General features: G+C 38.9%; 1 protein-coding gene across 5 annotated transcripts in view; it reads left to right on the forward strand.

The window, feature by feature from the left end:
* The window catches only part of si:ch211-197h24.6, a 91,262-nt gene that overhangs the window by 50,410 nt on the left and 21,076 nt on the right, over positions 1-19,776 (forward strand). For all 5 annotated transcript variants that reach the window (XM_043689992.1, XM_043689994.1, XM_043689995.1 and 2 more), the window contains 4 exons: positions 5,959-6,095; positions 9,953-10,060; positions 15,857-15,929; positions 18,068-18,211. In XM_043689992.1, the coding sequence (XP_043545927.1) occupies positions 5,959-6,095; positions 9,953-10,060; positions 15,857-15,929; positions 18,068-18,211 (462 nt within the window). The remainder of the gene's footprint in view (positions 1-5,958; positions 6,096-9,952; positions 10,061-15,856; positions 15,930-18,067; positions 18,212-19,776) is intronic.

A 19,776-nucleotide genomic window follows, 5' to 3' on the forward strand; every position in this document is an offset into this window, starting at 1 on the left:
GACCATCCTGTTTATAGGGGTCCCACCTTCCCCAGAAAGAACCCCAGTTATCCAAATACTGGAATCCCTCCCTCCTGCACCATCCCTGTAGCCGCGCATTTAACTGTTCTCTCTCCCTATTCCTTGACTCTCTATCACGTGGCACGGGTAATGAACCAGAGACCACAACTCTGTTCGTTCTAACTCTGAGCTTCCAACCTCGCTCCCTGAAAGCCTGCCTAACATCCTCAGCGCTCCTCCTACCTATGTCATTGGTGCCAATGTGGACCACGACGTCAGGCTGATCCCCTTTTCCCTTAAGGACCTGGAAATCACGATCAGAGACATCACGTACCTTTGCACCTGGGAGGCAACATACCAAACGTGAGTCTCTCTCGCCCCTACAAAACTGCCTATCTGTGCCCCGAACTATCGAGTCCCCAATTACTATTGCTCTGCTCTTCTCCACCCTTCCCTTCTGAGCAATGGGGACAGGCTCCGTGCCAGAGGCCTGTGCCCCATTACTTACCCCTCGTAAGTCGTCCCCCCCACAAGTATCCAAAACGGTATACTTGTTCTTGAGGGGAACGGCCGCAGGGGGTCCCTGCACTGGCTGCTTCCTCCCAGTCCCCCTCACTGTCACCCATCTGTCTGCAATCTTTGGAGTTAATACTTCCCTAAAGCTCCGATCTATGACCCCCTCTGCCTCCCGAATGATCCTAAGTTCATCCAACTCCAGCTCCAGTTCCCTACACGGTCTTGGAGGAGCTGGAGATGGGTGCACTTCCTGCAAGTGTAATCAGCAGGGACGTCCATGGCATCCCTCACCTCAAACATGTTGCAAGAGGAACATTGCACTGCCTTCACTGCCATCCCTCTAAAAGTAACCTTTTTTTTAAAAAAAATACTGGGTCTAAAGAATAGAACAAGCAAAATGCAGCACTTACCTGCTTACCACAACGAGTCTTATTATTAGGTTAGAGGAGGAGTGAGGCTGGGAGGCTCTACCTCTGTAGTGCCTCGGGTTCTTCTCTTGCGTGCTTTCATAGGGAAAAAACCTACCCGGCTGCCGCTCTGGTCTTCGTCACTTCCCCCTGCTGCTCCCGCTCTTTCTGTGAAGAGAAAAGAAAAAAAACACCGCTGCCCGCTACCGGTAAGTAATTTTAAAATAAACTGTCTCACCTTAGCTGTAGCCTTCCGGGTTCCTTTAAACTCTGCTGCTGCTCTCACTCAAAAATCGCACATAAATGGGTCATTTTGCATTGGTTTATAACGTGTTGAGTGTCACACGGATTAGTGTTGAGGCCTGAACTATTTATAGTTCATATTAATGAATTTGGATAAAGGAAGAAAATGTGGAATTGCTAAATTTGCCAAAGGACTTGTACAGTAAGGTCCTAGGGAGTGTTGATGAACAAAGAGACCTTGGAGTGCAGGTTCATAATTCCTTGAAAGTAGAGTCACAGGTAGATAGGATAGTGATGAAGGCGTTTGGTATGCTTTCCTTTTATTGGTCAGAATATTGAGTACAGGAGTTGGGAGGTTATGTTATGGTTGTACAGGACATTGGTTAGGCCACTGTTGGAATATTGCATGCAGTTCTGGTCTCCTTCCTATCGGGAGGATGTTATGAAACGTGAAAGGGTTCAGAAAAGATCTACAAGGATGTTGCCAGCGTTGGAGGATTTGAGCTATAGGGAGAGGTTGAATAGGCTAGGGCTGTTTTCCTAGGAGCGTCGGAGGCTGAGGGGTGGCCTTATAGAGGTTTACAAAATTATGAGGGGCATGGACAGGATAAATAGACAAAGTCTTTTCCCTGGGGTGTGGGAGTCCAGAACTAGAGGGCATAGGTTTAGGGTGAAAGGGGCAAGATATAAAAGAGACCTAAGGGGCAATGTTTTCACACAGAGGGTGGTACGTGTATGGATTGAGCTGCCAGAGGAAGTGATGGAGGCTGGTACAATCGCAACATTTAAAAGGCATTTGGATGGGTATATGAATAGGAAGGGTTTGGAGGGATATGGGCCAGGTGTTAGCAGGTGGGACTAGATTGGGTTGGGATATCTGGTCAGCATGGACGGGTTGGACCAAAGCGTCTGTTTCTATGCTGTACATCTCTATCTCTATAAGCTCTGAAGAGAACGTAGTTCTACAAAGGGTTAAGGGAGTAAATAAAAAATGGCAGATGGAATATGATATGAAAAGTTTGGCAGAAATAGTAGAAGAGCAGTAAATTATTTAAATGGAGAGATTGTAGAATCTTTGAAGTCTAGAGGCATCTAGGTGTTCTAATACATGAATAACAAAAATGATTAAGAAAGCAAATGGAATATTATTGTTTATTGCAAGGGAAATAGAATACAGAAGTAGGGATGTTGTGCAGCAGTTCCACAGTGTGTTACTGAGATAACATCTGGAATATTGCACACAATTTTGGTCTCCTGATTTAAGAATGGATATAATTGTGTTAGAAGCAGCTCAGAGAAAGTTCACTCAACTGGTGCCTGATATGAGGGTATTATTTATGAGGAAGATTGGATAGGCTGGCCCTGTGTGCAGTGGGGTCTAGAAGAAGTGCTGGTGATCTTACGTCTCAATAAGAACGTGAGGGACTTGAAAAGATGTTTGTTGGAAGGCTTTTCCCCCTTGTGGTGGAGACCAGAGCCAAAGGTGAAAGCAGGATCATTAAATATCTTTAAGGCAGAAGTACATATGAAATAACAACACAGAGGCCGGTATCCTGTCACCAAGTCACCCTTTATTTATTTGTGCACAATACACTGGTCAGGCAGCTCAAAGTCAGTCCCCTGAACTGAGGAGATTCTAAATCTGGTTATATTGGTTAGCCAGTCAGCTTTCCTAATTGGCCCAGATTAACAACCCCAATTGAGGATCTCATAGTCAACGAGGTCCAGCTGGTTCCAGTCACTACAACATAAAAGGTTTATTAATTGAGAAGTTTTTTTATTGGCGAGGTGGGAATGTGGATGTAAGTTCATATGGTGACTTGTGAATAAGACTACTTTTTCCCCTGCTCTTGTTAGAAGAGAGAATGTTCAGACCCGGTAGAGGTGTTTTATAGATCTGCAAGTATCAATGCTTGGGCTTCAGCCATTTACAACCAACATTAATGACTTAGATGAAGAATATGTCACTCAAACCTCTAGCAGTTTCAACCCCAAGTAATGAGACCATGGAATTGAGTTTTGGGACATTTGATGGCCATATATCTAATTGTTTAAATTAAACCTTTCTTCTAGTGGCCTGTTGTAAGTAACATTGCTGATTATAGAAAATTAGGTGTTGTAATACGGAGAGAAGAGGATGCAAAAGTTAATTATTAACTTTGTGAGTGGCAACAATGTGCAAGGTGGAATATAATCCAGGGAAAACTAAAGTTACCTACTTCAGTCGGAAAAGTAGAAAAGCAGGATGTTTTCTTAATGGTAAGAGACTAGAAAATGTTGGCTTTGAGAGAGACCTGGGAATCTTTGTATACAAATTATAAAGTTAACCTGCATATAAAGTGAACAATTAAGAATTTGGGGTGTTGGCATTTATTGTAGAGGATATAGAGTATAATAGCAAAGAATTATTACTAGAATTATTTAGGGCTTTGGTAAGTCCACAGCGCAAGTACTTTGTGTAGCTTTGGCCTCCTTACTGAATGAAAGATACGTTTGCCTTTGAGGCAGTACATCAGACGTTCACTAAATTGATCTTTGTGTTGAGCAGCTTATTGAAAGCAGAGCAACTGAAAATTCCCGAAAGAGGTGATCTTATTTAGACATAAAAATTTTTTAAGGGGCGTAGCAAGGAAGATGCTGGATTCATGGCCAAGGAAGCTAGAGAAAGGGAATCTCACACTCTGAATAAGGGGAAACTATTTAGAATGACAAGAAATGTACTCGCTCATGGTGGTTGAATCTTTAGAATTCTCTTTCCCTGAGGTCTATGTTTGGTCATTGTGTTCAAATTGGAATTGACAGATTTTTTTGGAAGTGTACCAAGTGATGTGTTGGTAAGGAAGTGTAGTTGATGTTTATGATCAGCCATAATTGTATTGAATGGCAGAAGATTTGAATAGTCTGTTGCTCCTATTTCTTTGTTTAAAATCATACAGTTTATGTAAAGCAAACTGTTTTCAAAAAAACAAGGATAAATCAGTGGCACTGCTTTAAAGTGAGTAGCAAAAGAAACGGAGGTGAAATGAGAAAAAAATGTTTTTATGCAAGAAAAGGTTCACATTGAATGTACGACCTGAAAGGATGGTAGGAACAGATTCACTAGTGGCTTTCTGAATAGAAGGGGCATAACTTAAAGGAGATAACTTCACAGGGAAGCAGGACTAATTGAATTACTTTTCAGAAGGATCAATGCAAAGGTTGAATGGTTATTTCTTATGCTGCACTAATTAATAATTTGTGTGTTATCTAAAATTCTTAAGTTGAATTATTTAGGGAACCATATGAAAAATGGGTAGGTGCTGGAAATGCATTCATTATAAAAATTGTGTATAAATAAAATTTAAGGAACAGGTAATGCTGTAAAAAGATAACAATTTTCTAAGTCCTTTGCAAGGCCAAAATGGCATCTCAGTTTATTATCAGTCTTAGCCAAATTTGAAATAACTGGCAAAAATACAGGGAAAGAAAACCTAAGATTTAAGTGTGTGTCCAAAGACAAGTGACAGAGTAAACCTGCACTGTCATTTTCAATTGATTGCTGAATGGGAAGTTACATAATCTGTTTGGGAGGAAGATTCCCCATTATCACATCCCAGAAATGCTATTTTTGAAGTTCACATTACAGCATCACTGGGTGGAAATGCTTATAGAGGATGGTACTACAGATTAGTGTTATTGATAGGTGGATGGACTCTGCATTTGGAGCTTGTAGGTGTAGACTCTGTGAAGACACATTCCAGAGATTGTAAGATGTGACAATATTTGTTGTCCCTAATGGATGCAGCCAATCAGACTATGTGACTGATGATTATCCTGGTATTGCACACCTGACATTTTGTAGTAACATGTAAAACACAATACTTGATGCAAATGCTTCAGCAAAACCTTGTAGCGGTTATAAAATTATGCCATTGAATCTGCTGTTAGAAATCTATTTTTGAGATTCCACATTCACCGACGAAAATGAAATATTGTTGATAAGAGAGATTTGCAGCAGGAGAACTTTCTCTTGCATGTATCAAAAAATGCAACTTTCACACAATTGCAACAATTTGATGCTTATACGAAGTTCACTGCCAGGTATGTAGGCCGAATGCTGCACTGGATATGAATATTATTTCAAAATGATGTGGTCCCATTATATAAGTTGGGAAAAGTTGTGAAAGTTGCTATAATGACATTACTTTTATCTTTGATTGGGATACTATATGGTTCCCTTATTTCAAGTGGAGTTCAAATACATACACAACAAAAGTCTTCTTCAACTCCATTAATCTGCTTAAATTATCCCACACAGGCTTATTGAACAAAGAAATCTGCCTAAAACCTCGGGTTTCAGATTTTGCAATGGGGTGAACATATAATGGAGTTGTCCTGAGGAAAGGTCACTGGACCTGAAACATTCTCTCCACAGATGCTGCTAGACTTGCTGAGATTTTCCAGCAATTTCTGCTTTTGTTTCTGATTTCCAGCATCTGCAGTTCTTAGTTTTTATTGTGAACTTGTAAATCTTGGGTTGATGTCAGGTTGTTTGGCGATTTTATTAGTTCAAAATAGAAAGAATATAGAAAGCGTGAAAATATTCAATCTGTATGAAATGGCTCTAATATATATTGTTACAAATTCATCCCCACCCCCCGCCAAGTTTCTCAAACTTATTTGCTTTGTTACTTATGGGCAAACTCTCCAAATTGTGGAGATTATATGCCCAATTTTTTTTGGCATCAAATCCTAAGCTCTTACCTTTTGATGGACTGATGGAGTAATGATATTTATTTATTTGTATCTGCAGGGTTGGATTTTGTGACTGAATACCATTATCGAGGAAAAGATGAACCATATTATTACTGTGAACTGTGCACTTGTGAATTGCCTCTTCAGTGTGTTCTGGCACATATCTTTGGACTTAAGCACAAGATGCGTTATGTAGTATGTATATGTTGTCTAAATATGCCATGTTTTAAAAATATTTATTCCAGAAACATCAGGGGAGGTGGTGGCTTAGAGGTATTATTGCTTGTTAATCCAGAGAACCTGGTAATGCTTTGGGGACCTGTGTTCAAATCCCGCCACAGTGGATAGTGGAAATTGATTTCAATAAAAAATTCTGGAATTAAGAGTCTAAAGATGACCATGACTATTGATTGTCAGAAAAACCCCCCTGGTTTGTTAATATCTTTTAGGGAGGGAAATTGCCAATCTTACTTGGTCTGGCCTACATGTGACTCCAGACCCATAACAATGTGGCTGACTCTTAACTGCCCTATGGGCAATTAGGATGGGGAATAAATTTTGGCCTAGCCTGTGATGTCCACATCCTGTGAATGAAAACAATCATTTGTGCGGTTGAGATTTTTAAGAAAATCAGTTTGAACTGTTCAAAAATATTGTGATTGCCACGTTATTATTGAGATGATAGTGTACACAGTCACTAAGCTGGACTGCCAAGAAATGTTAGGGTACGCTGGCAGAAATCTCAAAAAATGATTGGATGTAGTCATCTTCATGAAATTATGCTTCAATGTTGCTTATTTATTTGTATCATGGATGTATTTGACAAGGAAAATGATGAAAAGTTTATTTGTTTTAAAAAAGGAAAATGAATGAATAATTGAATAAAATCGATAATGTCTTGCTTGCAAAACATAATTTCAATTTGGTTACTGAATATATTTTAGTTCTGTAGTTCTTACACCATTATCACTCTTGGATTTTAAAAAAAGAAGTTCTTGGAATGTGATTGTTGGATATTGCAATCTCTGTTTGGCCTTTGAAGAAGTGGTAGTAAGCTTTCTTTTTGACCCACTGCAGTCCACATGGTGCAAGTATACCCACTGAACAGGATCTTTTACTCATAAGGGGAAAATCCCAGGATTTTAATTTCGCAGCTGTGAAGGAATAAAACCATGGTTCCATGCCAGAATATTGAGTAATTTGGAGAGGAATTTGCAGATTGCTGTATTCCCATGTGCATACTATCCGTATCCCGTTAAGTGGCAGACCTTATATTATGGAAGGTGCTGTTAAGAGGCTTGACAAGTCACTGCAGTGCATCTTATAGATGGTAAATGTTGCTTCCATTGTGTTCTGCTCATGGAGTAGGGAGAGTGAATTTTTAAGTTGGTAGATGGGGTGCAAATTAAGTTGTTTTTATGATTGGTTCAAGCTTTTGTTGGTGCTGAACTCAGGCAAATTGAGAATGTTCCTGGCATTTTTAAAACACACTCTTGGGATATTGGCATTACTGCTCAGGCCAGCATTTATTGCTCAGCCATAGTTGCCCATGAGAAGGTGGTGGTGAGCTGCTGCTTTGAACTGCTGCATCCATATGCTGTAGGTAGACCCATAATTCCATTTGGTTGGAAATTCCAGGATTTTGACCCAGCCACAGTGAAGGGGTGACAATATATTTCTAACTTGGGAAGGTGAGTGGCTTGGAGGGGAAATACAGGTGGTAGTGTCGGCTGGTCTTGTCCTTCGAGATGGAAGTGATTACAGATTTGAAGATGCTGTCTAAGGGTCTTTGGGGAGTTTCTGAAGTGCATCTTATAGATAGCACACACTACTGCTACTGAGTGTCAGTGGAGGTTGATTCTGTATTTATGGAAATATAGATAGCGGACATTGGGAAGTCAGGAGAGGTGAGTTACTCGCTACGGAGTTCCCAGTCCGTGACCTATTCTTGTCACTACTAAGGCTGGTTGAGGTAACTTTTTTTTTTGATCATTGGTAACCTTCAGGGTCTTGGTGGTGGAGAGTTTGTGATGGTAATGCTGTTGAATGTCAAGGATAATTGGTTAGATCGAGTCTTGGCTCAGATGGTCATATCCTGGCTTTTGTGTGGTACTAATATCACTCCTCAATCCAAACTGAATGTGACTCAGGTTCTGCTGCATATGGGGATAGGCTGCTTGGGTATTCACTTACAACTGTTCATAACATATGTAGTATCTGTGACAAATATCAGACGTGTGATTGAATATTCTCCACTTACCTGGATAATTGCAGCTCCTAAAACACAAGCTTGAAACCATCCAGAGCAAAGCAAACTTTATTAGCACCCCATCTAGCAACTTTCACTGTCACTGGTGCATGGTGGAAGCAGTACTTACTGTCTACATGATGTATCACTGCAACCTATCAAACTTCCTTCAGAACCTTTCAAACCCACCGCCACCTACAGGGACAACAGATATATGGGAATACCATGCAAACAAAGCACACCAGTAGGCCACTTGACCCTCAAGGCTATTCCACCATTTAATAAGATCATGGCTGATCTGAATTTAACTTCAACTGTACATTCCTGCATATCCTTGATGAGAACCTATGTGCTTGTGCCTTAAAAACAATTAAAGATTCTGCGTCCACTTTGTGGAAGGGAATTCCAAATTCAACCACATGCAGCCCTCTGAGAGGAAAATAAAAGTTTTTTGTCATTTTTGTTTTGAGTGGGCAACCCTTTTTATGGGCACAAGTTCTAAATCCTTCTAACAGGAGAAAGTGTTCATACTAGACTGACTCCTAGATGGCAGGACTGAGATATGAAAAGAGAATGGATTATTTTGAAGTATATTTACTGTAGTTTAGCTGAAGAGAATCTCATGGAACTGCGTACAATTCTCTCAAAACTCAAGGGTAAATGCATGAAGGATATTCCCGTTGACCAGGGAGTCCAGAACCAGGAGTTGTAGCCTGAGACAGTCCATTTGGGACTGAGATGAAGAGAAATATTTTCACCCAGAGTGTGGAAGTCTGTCATAGAAAGCAGTTGAGGCCAAAACATTGAATGTTTTCAAGGAGATGGATATATATAATTTGAGTTAAAGGGTCAAAAGTGCAAAAGCTGGAACAAGTTACTGAGTTGGATGATCAGCCATGATCATATTAAATGGTATAATCAGCTCAAAGGGTTGAAATGCCTACTCCTGTTCTTATTTTTCTGTTTCTATACTATCAGCATCCACCCAAGTTCTCTCAGGATCTTATATATTTAAGTTATGTCTGACTCTTCGAATCTCTGGATGATAAAATCATTAGGTCTCGCCTTTCCTTAGAAGACAATTAGCTCATTCTGGATATGTTAGTCTAGTAAACCTTCTCTGACCTGCTTCCAGTGCATTAGCATCCTTCCATAAATATGTTGACCAATACATCTGTGCACAGTAGTTCAAATGCGGTCTCACTGATGAAGCATAACATCCCTACTCTTAGGTTAATTCCCCTTACACTAAGCTTTAATATTTTGAGCTTTGCCACCACACAAATATTCCTACCAACCCACATAACATCCTGCTATGTTAAAGGTGATGAGAATAATTTAATGTAACGAATTAAAAGTTTTGAATATTAGTACTTATTAGAATGAGGATGATTTTTCTTCCCCACCCTCACCAACACCCCATCCCCAAGCATTCCTCCCATTGTATTATTACCTGGCACTACCACTATTTTTGCTGCCAGTTTTACAACTGAACATTTAGGTAATACTTTTGAATAAGAATAACAACCTTACCTTTCAAGCAGTCTAAGTAAATAAGTGAGTTAGCTTTCCAGTAGGAAGGACTTAAAGCTCAAAGGTGAACATACTATATCAGTATGGTAGTGTAGTCCAACAATTTAAATCAAGCTGCTAAAACACTGAACATAGTCAATATTGCTTATCTTAACTGAAAAATGCTCAATCTTTGTGATGCATCTTATTTGCCAGGGTCATTTGTGAGTTATTCTGAAATGTTCATAACTACTGGTAATTCTCTATTCATGAGATTTGTTTTTTTTTCTAGAGAAAGAGGCATCCAGAGATATTGAAATTGAATGTAGGAAAATATAAAACAATTGTCAAGAAGAAAGCAATTGAAATTGAAAAGACAGATGGCAGAGGAAGGGTGAGGGTAAGTACACCTCGTGATGTGCTCATTATTAGGAGCAAATGAAATCCGTGAAAATAATAAGACAGCTTTGATTAACTGCCTGACCACTATTTGAGGGTGAACTGTATTGTTCATGACCTTCATGTCCTTTATGTCCTTTTTGACCCTATTTTTGGTGAGCTATGGAGGCTCCTAGTGTAATGATACCTGAAATTTAATATTTTCATCCTTGTATTCTAATTAGTCCTTGACCATACTGTATTCTGTTTTGGTAGCTTTATTCAGCTCTCCAAGAATTGTGTTCTTAATTCTGACCTCCTGCGCATCCCTGATTATCTTTGCCTCATCAGTTAATTATGCCTTTTGCTTTCCAAATCCAAACTTTGGAATCCCGTTTCCATACTCTCTCTCTCTCCACACTCTGTCATCTAGAAAGACACTTGTGACTACGAGTTAAGCTGGATTTGGACTGAATTTTCTTTTTGTTTAGAGAGCAGCTTGAGATTTTATCAGCAGCTGCTTTTCGAATTTTTTTCAGATCCATTTGGTTTTTAGTTGTTCTTCTATGTTCTCACCGATTCCTTTATTAAGTGATGCAGTAAGGTAATATATACAATGTTTGACATTTGGTCGTGGAGAACTTGAGTATTGCTGAAAGAAAACACATTTTGTCAAAAGTCTTTTATCTTGTGCTCATTGGGACAATTTGTAAGAATACCAATTTAAGGGAATACAAACATTTATATTGAATGAGAGAAGGGTACTAATTGTTGCCAGTGGACTGATAAATACAGGTGTTGCCATGGAGAATGCACTACTTGATGCTGATTGACAATTAATTACCAAACTTTTTTAAAATTTTAAACAAGGCAGGTTTCATTCTGCTCAGAGCATTGCACTGAGAAATAAACCAGTAAATATCTATTTTGTTGGGTTGGAAGAGGTGCAATGGGTGTATGTTCTTTTTGTCTTCCTCCGTGTGTTAATGCCTGTACCTTCCATCATATACAAGTGTGCCCTATTGCAAGCCTAACTGATTCCAAAATTATTATAGACCTGGCAGTAAACTGTCAATCTGGTTAACTGGTTCATTCCCCATGCCAATGCTTCCATCATTCAGAGTCCATTTGCTAGCCAGTCTGTATTCTTTTGTCATACAGTATCAATGTTGATTCTCCCCTATGTTGTTTGTTATGAAGGTATAAAGGATACTGTACCTTCAAGACAGTTGAAAAGCTAGCAAGGACTTAAAGAAGCACACAAGAGTACTGAACAATTTAAAATTTAACATTTGGTAAAACAGCTAGCAGTACCTGTATTGCTATGAGACAAAAACAAATTCAGATTTGGCCAATCAGTTTAAATTATGCCCCAAGATGCCAAATGCCATTCAAGTTTGAATTTAGTATTTTGACAATATTAAAACCAATGAAACGATCCGATGTATTCGGGTATAAATATCAGACATTTTGAATAGTCAGCCAGACCGGCAAAGAGAACTGCCAAGCTACCAACAAATATAAGCTACCCACAGAACAGCTCTCTTAAAGGTACTTCTATCTATCACCAACCTGTGAAACAGAATCCCTAAGAAGAAAAGTTAAAGGAAAATCTACAGAGGGCACTCGGCAAGGTGACTGTTTTTAAACATGAATTTATTTTGTAAATCGTAATCGGGATTTTTTTTTAAAATCGGGCCAGCATTGTAGAGGAGCAGTTAAAAGTTATGTTCGGAGAAGTGAGTTGTAAATAGTTGTTAGTTAATTATTCTCTGTTAGACTTCAAAAAAAAGTTGTAAATTTTTACTTTACTTAGTGACTTTTGGGATAGTTCTTTGCCTTGAATTTGACAGATTATAGCACGGGGTGAATCTTTTGTGTTGCTAGTTTAAATTAGCAGAAAGTTTTACCCCCTGTTGTAACATGTTACACTTGCAAAATATCTTGATCTGTGCAAGATACAAAGCTTCAGTGTTCATTTTCAATAATATTCTATTTTATTTTTGGTTTCCTTCCCTCGATATGAGACTCTCTGGAAATAGCCTGCTCCTGCGCCTATAAGCCTATTTCAACCTACTGACTCTGCTGTGCCATTCAGTTAGATCATGGCTGATCATACTCTTCAATGTCATATTTCCATCCTATGACTATAGCACTTTATGTTATTAGTATCTGGTCATCTTTCAATTTTTAGCTTGAACATGCTTAATGGTTGAGCTTTCATGGCCCTCTGAGGAGAAAATAAATCACTGCCATCTAGGTTGAGCGGTGATGAGATTCTTTGAGCTCAGCTTTAAATGGCCTACCTCTCATTGTTAGACTGTGTACTCTGATTCTAGACACACTAGCAAGGGGAAACATCATATTTCTAAAGTTAACTATGAATAATATGCTGATAATTGTGTCCCATTGTTTACAAGCTGTCTCAAAATGTTTAAATGTGTAAAATCCCAAAGAAAGGGGCAAAAATGACAAACTTGGCTGACTGCTACTCAAGACAAAAGGAATTCATACCAGGTTTTCTTCAATTACAGTTTGAACAGCTTTTTAAAAATAACACTTTAGTTCAACAATAACAGTGAAAAGAAGTTAAAAATCACACAACACCAGGTTATAGTCCACCAGACTTATTTGGAAGCACTAGCTTTCAGCGTGCCACTCCTTCATCAGGTCGTTATGGAGGTTAAAATCATCTTAACTTCCACAACCACCTGATGAAGGTGCGGCACTCCGAAAGCTAGTGCTTCCAAATAAACCTATTGGACTATAACTTGGTGTTGTGTGATTTTTAACTTTGTCCACCCCAGTCCAACAATGGCACCTCCAAGTCACAGTGAACAGAAGGAATTTTTAATTTATGCAACTTAAACTGTGCCCCTTCGAAACCCCAAATTCATTCAATTACAATAAAGACAGACAAAAAAAAGCAAAAGCTTGAACTGACAGTACACATAGTAAAAAAACATAATCAGGGTAAACATAGTTCTGAAGATCACAAGTTGACACACAAGGTAGAAAGTTATTTTTCTCACAGTCCTTTTGAGTTTTGTAATGCTGACATGCCATTGTCTGCAGGGTGATGGTCACTCTTCCGTTTGAGGGTCAGCTGGTGAACTTGGGTCTTGTGAGAATTCTTTCTTTTGAGATATCTTGGTATTTGTCATTTTTATTCCGATGCACGCCAGTGAAAGGTGAGTTTCTTGTATGCAGGCTGTGGAAGTCTCTTTCTCTTTCCTTTTTGTACTTATTACTTTAACACTACAGCTCAACCAATCGGAGAAACGTTGTCAGGCAGAATTACCTCACATTGAATGCCATTTCAGTCTCTTTCTTCCTCTTACTGCTCGCAAAAAGCAACATTGTATTACGTAGCTCAGCAATATGCAATACTTGATTTTCAGGTTGCAAAACTCTATACCAGTCCAACATCAATTCCATTTATAATTTCAGAAAAAATGTGGTCTCTTCCAGTATTAATGTCAACCCTGTACGAATTTTGTTAGTTTCAAAGAGATCACCTCTCATTCTTCAAAACTAGAAAATATGGGCTGGGTTTTTTCAGTCTTGCCTTGTAAGACAATCCTCCAATCTAAGGAATTTGTCAAATGAACATTAGTTGCGTGCCTCTGGCAAGTGTATTTTTTTCCTTGGATAAGAAGACTAAAACTGCAAAATATTTCATATGTGGTCTCACATAGGTTTCTGTGCAATTACAGCAAGGCATCATCACTCCTGAACTCAAATCAAAGAAACATAGAAAATAGGAGTTGCAGTAGGCCCTTTGAGCCGGCTAAACCATTCATTATTACTATGTCTGGTCATACAACTTTCTACACTGTTTCTGCTTTCTGCTGATTCCTTTGATCCCTTTATCCTAAGACTAATTCCTTGAAAACTTACAATGTTTTGGCCTGAATGCCTTTCTGTGGCAGAGAATTCCACAGACTCACCATTCTGAAGAAATTTCTCTTCATCTCAGTCCTAAATGGCCTGCCCTATATTCGTAGACTGTGATCTCTGGTTGTGGACTCTTCAGGATTATCCTTCGTGCGTTTACCCCATCAACTCATGTTAGAATTTTATTGTTTTCTCCGAGATGTCCCCTCATTCTTCTTGACTGCAGTTCATGCCCTTATCCTTAAGGCCAATATATGCTAATTTTTAGTGACTCGTGAAGAAGGACATCTAGGTCCCTTTGAGCATCAGCGTTTCACAACTTTTCACTGTTGGTATCGAATCAGTAGTATTAGAGGTACCATTCTACCAATAATCAATCAGTGAAAGTTGGCGATAGACACAAAATCAGAATTTCTGTGACACTGCAATCTGCATTGATTATAGAGATAAATTTATTGCAAAGCTGCAAAAACTATTAGTCATGGAGGGATTTGAAAACAGGGATAAAAGTGTTAAAACTAAAACCTTTCTAGGTTGTGAATAATTATAGGTAAGCAAGCAGGATATTTCAAGCTGTTTACAAATAAACTTAGCCAAAACAAAAATTGACACTGAGCCACAGATGGTCAAAGTCATTGTCGAGGAGTTCTGTTTCATGGAGAATATTGAAGGAACAGAAACAGAAGCTGAGAGGCTTGGGAAGGAAATTCTAAGGCTAAAGGACAATGTGACTAAAGGCATAGATGCCAATGGTGGAGCAATTAAAACTGAGGGTGGAGCAATTAAAAATGATTCCTGAGCGAGATGCCAGAATTGGAGGTACATGGATAACTCAGTGACTTGTAAAGCTGCAATATTTTATATAGAAATTAGCTAATTGAATTTCTCATAAAACCTATTTCTCATGATCAAAGGTGATTTTGATCCATAGTGGATATTCTGTCACCTATTGATCTTTTTACATCATGCATATTTTCCAGACAATTTAAATATTCCATTCCAGTACCTGATGAAGCATTTTGACACATTTTAGGGCATTTTTGCGTGCTAACTTTACTGAAAACAAACTTCAAATGAGTAAACATGTAAATGTAAATCCCTAATGTTTGCTTCTCTTGGTAGTGTTAAGTGTAGTATGGTGTTCCACCTATATACCATTTCACTAGAAGGCTACCTTTTAAAGTGAAATTTCTGGAATTCTGACTAGGTAAACCAAGTTGTTTCATTTAAACTGTGCTCTGTTTCAGCATTGATTTTTTTTTTATATAAAGGCATTTTTCAGATATCTGCAAGCATTACCTACAATTGCTTGGGACATGTTAAGAAATGAATTTGAACTTCTAAGCAGATCCCCAAACTTAATTCCGTAACTCCGTTGGTTTTGGAAGATGCAGCCATCAGGTATATGACTCGACTGATAATCTAAATCTAGATTTAACTGCTGCAATTCCATTTAAAACAGCAAAAATTCCAAGGGAAAAAACACATTTAAAATAGTCCTGTAGGATTTGAAAGATGACATACTTCTGTTTCAAGAAGAGAATTCCATTCATCCTTCAAATGATGTTGGATACCAGTCTAGCATATGAGAAGAGAGATCCTACAGGACACTCAGTCCAATATGTCGTGATACTTTACCTTTGGAATGACTTTTTCCACAATCTCACAGTGCTTAATTCTTATGTTGAATGATGCAAAACGATTGTTGCTTTAAAATTCTTAAAAGATATAATGAATATCATTGAGAAGATAAAATGAGTGATAAAAATCAAATTCAGTACAAAAATAATAAAACTACAGAAAAGTAGAGGCAATACTGTTTGAAATTCAGTCTTCTAAATGCACTAAAATTAGTGTTTTATGAGAACAACATTCGCCAACAAATTTTTTTTCTTCAAAGTGGAATATTTTTAAATTTCAGGTTATCCGCGATTATAATGGACCTGCACTTAGTGAGAAGATAGCTGGTGGGGCGATGTCATTTGAAGACGACGGTAAAGTACCAATGTTTGCTACTTTTAGATCATATGTAGAAGACTTAGTAAAAGATATGAAGGGGTGTGTGTGTTGCATTTTTAAAGACTTTAATTTTCAAGAGTTATCTTAGTTGTACATATATCAAATAATTTTGCCTTAAAGCATACTATGAGCTTAAATGAATTGAGCTAATGCAATTTCCATTCCTGAATGAGTACAGGAAGAGGAGTAAGGCAGATGGTCCTTTTGAGCCTGATTTCCATCGGCATCTAATCTGTGACTTTATACACCCACTTTTGCCTAATATTTTATGATTAACCAAAATCTAATAAGAACATAATGTAAGAACATAGGAAGTAGGACCAAGAGTATACTCCATGACATTCAATAATGTTACGTTCACTGAATCCCCCACTATCAACATCCTGGGGGTTACCATTAACCAGAAACTCAACTGGATTCATCACGTAACATAGTGGCTACGAGAGCCGGTCCAGAGGCTAGGGATACTACAGTGAGTACCTCACCACCTAACTCTCCAAAGCCTGTCCATCATTCAAAAGGCACAAGTCAGGAATGTGATGGAATTATTCCACTGGTCTGGATGGGTGCAGCTCCAACAATACTCGAGAAGCTTGACACCATCTAGGACAAAACAGCATTACATCCACAAGCATCGACTCCCTCCAACACCAATGCTCAGTAGCAGCAGTGTGTACTGTATGCAAGATGAGTTACAAAAATTCACTGAAGATCCTCAGACAGCACCTTCCAAGCCACTTTCATCAAGAAGGGTTAGGGTAGCAGAAACATAGGGACACCACCACCTGCAAGTTCCCCTCCAAGCCACTCACCATCCTGACTTTGAAATATATTGCCATTCCTTCACTGTTGCTGAGTCAAACTCCTGGAGTTCCCTCCCTAACGGCATTGTGGGTCAGCCCACGGCAGTTGGATTGCAGCAGTTCAAGAAGGCAGTTCACCACCACTTTCTCGGTGCCAACTAGGGATGGGCAATATATGCCGGCTAGCCAGCGATGTCCACACCCCACATATGAATTTTAAAAAAGTTGGAGTCTTTTTCCCAGGGTGGGAACTGAACTGTTATCCAGAGATCCAGGTAATGTTCCTGTGATTTGGGTTTGAATCCTGATGGTAGATTTTTAATCCAATTAAAAATATGGCTTTGATTGATGTCATGAAACCGTTGCTAATTGTTGGAAAAACCCATCTGGTTCATTAATGACCTTTTAGGGAAGGAAACTGCCATCCTTACCTAATCTGGTGTACATGTGACTCCAGACCCACAGCAATGTGGTTGACTCAGGGCAATGAGGGATGAGCAATAAATGCTAGCTCAACCAGTGATGCCCTCATCCTGTGAACGAATATAAAAGATGTCAAATGCTAAGATGCACTAGTTTAAGGTGAGAGATGAAAATTTAAAGGAGATGTGCAAGACAAGGTTTTTTTTTACACCGGATAGTAGGTGCCTAAAATGTGCTGCCAGGGGAGGTGGCAGAAGCAGAGATGAAAGCAAAGTTTTAAGAGGCATTTAGGTAGACACATGAACAGGCTGGGAACGGAGGAGTATGGACCATATGCAGGCAGGTGGAATTAGTTTAGAATGGCATCGTGAACATGGTGGCCGAAAGATCTGTTCCTGTGCTGGACTGTTCTAAGTTCTGTCACTTTATGTGTGGTGGTTTTCCTAATTATATTGATGCTTTACTTTCTGTGTGTACAATGGCTGATTATCAATAGGAGATGGCTGTAGTTGGTTAAAACCAGTATAGTAACAAACAAAATATAATGGCTGGCTGGCTTGTACAATTATATTCAACAAGTTGGGCAGCATCTGTGGATAGACAAAAAACAAATGAGTGTTTCATGCTGGTGATTCAGATTTCTAGCATCTGTAATATTTTATTATTGTATTACTGTCTAGCTCCATTGTAGCATATAAAAGGCAAGAGAATATTTTGTTTGTGTAGTGAAGCTATTAACAAGGAGTTTTACATTGCTGGTAAAGTAACCTGAACACCAGACCTGTTCTTTATATTTGATCCACTGCATGATAAATTTCAGGTTGTCAAATTTTATTTGCTTTTTCTTGAATTAAAAGTTCTGATTATTGACCAAGTGTGTTCATTAGATGTAGAAAGTGAGCTACCACTCGTAGGATACAGTTTTGAGCAAGACCAGAACACCAACATGGAAACCACCACCTCTCTTGATACTAGAACAAAAAGATCTACTACAAGCTCAAAACCATCCAACAGACTAAGTTGTTCAAAAGGTAAATTTTAATATCCTGTCTCAAAATTGAAATTCAATTTATTGTGTCACAAAGTAGAACATATTTTTGAAACTTGTTATGCTGCAAGTTCCCTGCAGTGGTAATCTGAGAGATCCAGCTAGTAGGTCTGCTGTCACATTTGTTAGGATTGGTAGTAAGCCATTTACCTGCTGGTTCCATGGCTTTTGACAGATAAATATACTTACAGAATTCGGAATGTCAGATGTTTGATTTGTACTCTTCTTCAGAAACCAGTGATGCACGTATCCATCAGTGTTTTGATTTTGAAATAGTTCACTATCATGTATGTTCTTGTGCTCTCCAAGTAAATTGGTCATCTTTTCCAGTTCTACATGATAGCATAATGTTCTGACTTAGTTCTGTGCAATTCTTCTCATGGTTGATTTTCCAGTTTCCTCTGCTTCATCATTGGCAAGAGATTCTTCATCCATCATGTCCTACATGCTTGAATTCTCTCAAATATTTTTGTCTTGGATGATGTTGAGGACATATAGGGCAAAGCAGGAATTGTGAAGTTTAGCATATTGCCAAAATATTTCAGCTGATGGCTTCTGGCTGCAGGTTCTGATATCCCTCTTAATGTTTTCACATTTTAAATATCTTAGTTGTGATAATAATCATCATGTTTACAACAGCAAATGAATTTATATTGTGGCTTTAACATAGACTCTACTTTAAGGCATGTAAGTGAAAGAGAAAACTAATCCAAAAGAAAGGATTGACCAAACGTGTGGTTAAGACATTGTTTTTAGGTGTGTTTAAAGCAAGAGACTTGAATGTGTGAAGCTTAAAGTAAGGATGGGATTTCTAAGAACAGTGGCCTTGGAAAAACCTAAAGCCAGAGAAGGTCAATTAAGACATGGATGATGGATGCATAACATTTGATATGATATGGGATATGAGGAGCAGACTTTATGATGAACTGAAACATCAGATGCAGGTCAGAGATGGTAACTTTGTTGTTCCTAGACATCTTGCAAAATGTCCATATTACAAAGGAGGAAGTGCTGAATGTCTTGAAACAAGTAAAGGTGGATAAATCCCCAGGACCTCATCAAGTGTACCCTAAAACTCTGTGGGAAGCTAGAGAAGTGATTGCTGGGCCTCTTGCTGAGATATTTGTATCATCGATAGTCACAGGTGAGGTGCCAGAAGACTGGAGATTGGCTAACATGGTGCCACTATTTAAGAAGGATGGTAAGGACAAGGCAGGGAACTATAGACCGGTGGGCCTGACGTCGGTGGTGGGCATGTTGTTGGAGGGAATCCTGAGGGACAGGATGTACACCAAAAGATGTGCAGGGTTAGGTGAATTGGCCATGCTAAATTGCCCGTAGTGTTAGGTAAGGGGTAAATGTAGGGGTATGGGTGGGTTTCGCTTCGGCGGGTCGGTGTGGACTTGTTGGGCCGAAGGGCCTGTTTCTACACTGTAATGTAATCTAATCTAATCTAATGTATTTGGAAAGGCAAGGACTGGTTAGGGATAATCAACATGGCCTTGTGTGTAGGAAATCATGTCTCACAAACTTGATTGAGTTTTTTGA

This window comes from Chiloscyllium plagiosum, chromosome 5 (assembly GCF_004010195.1).
Source record: "Chiloscyllium plagiosum isolate BGI_BamShark_2017 chromosome 5, ASM401019v2, whole genome shotgun sequence".
Lineage (NCBI taxonomy): Eukaryota > Metazoa > Chordata > Chondrichthyes > Orectolobiformes > Hemiscylliidae > Chiloscyllium > Chiloscyllium plagiosum.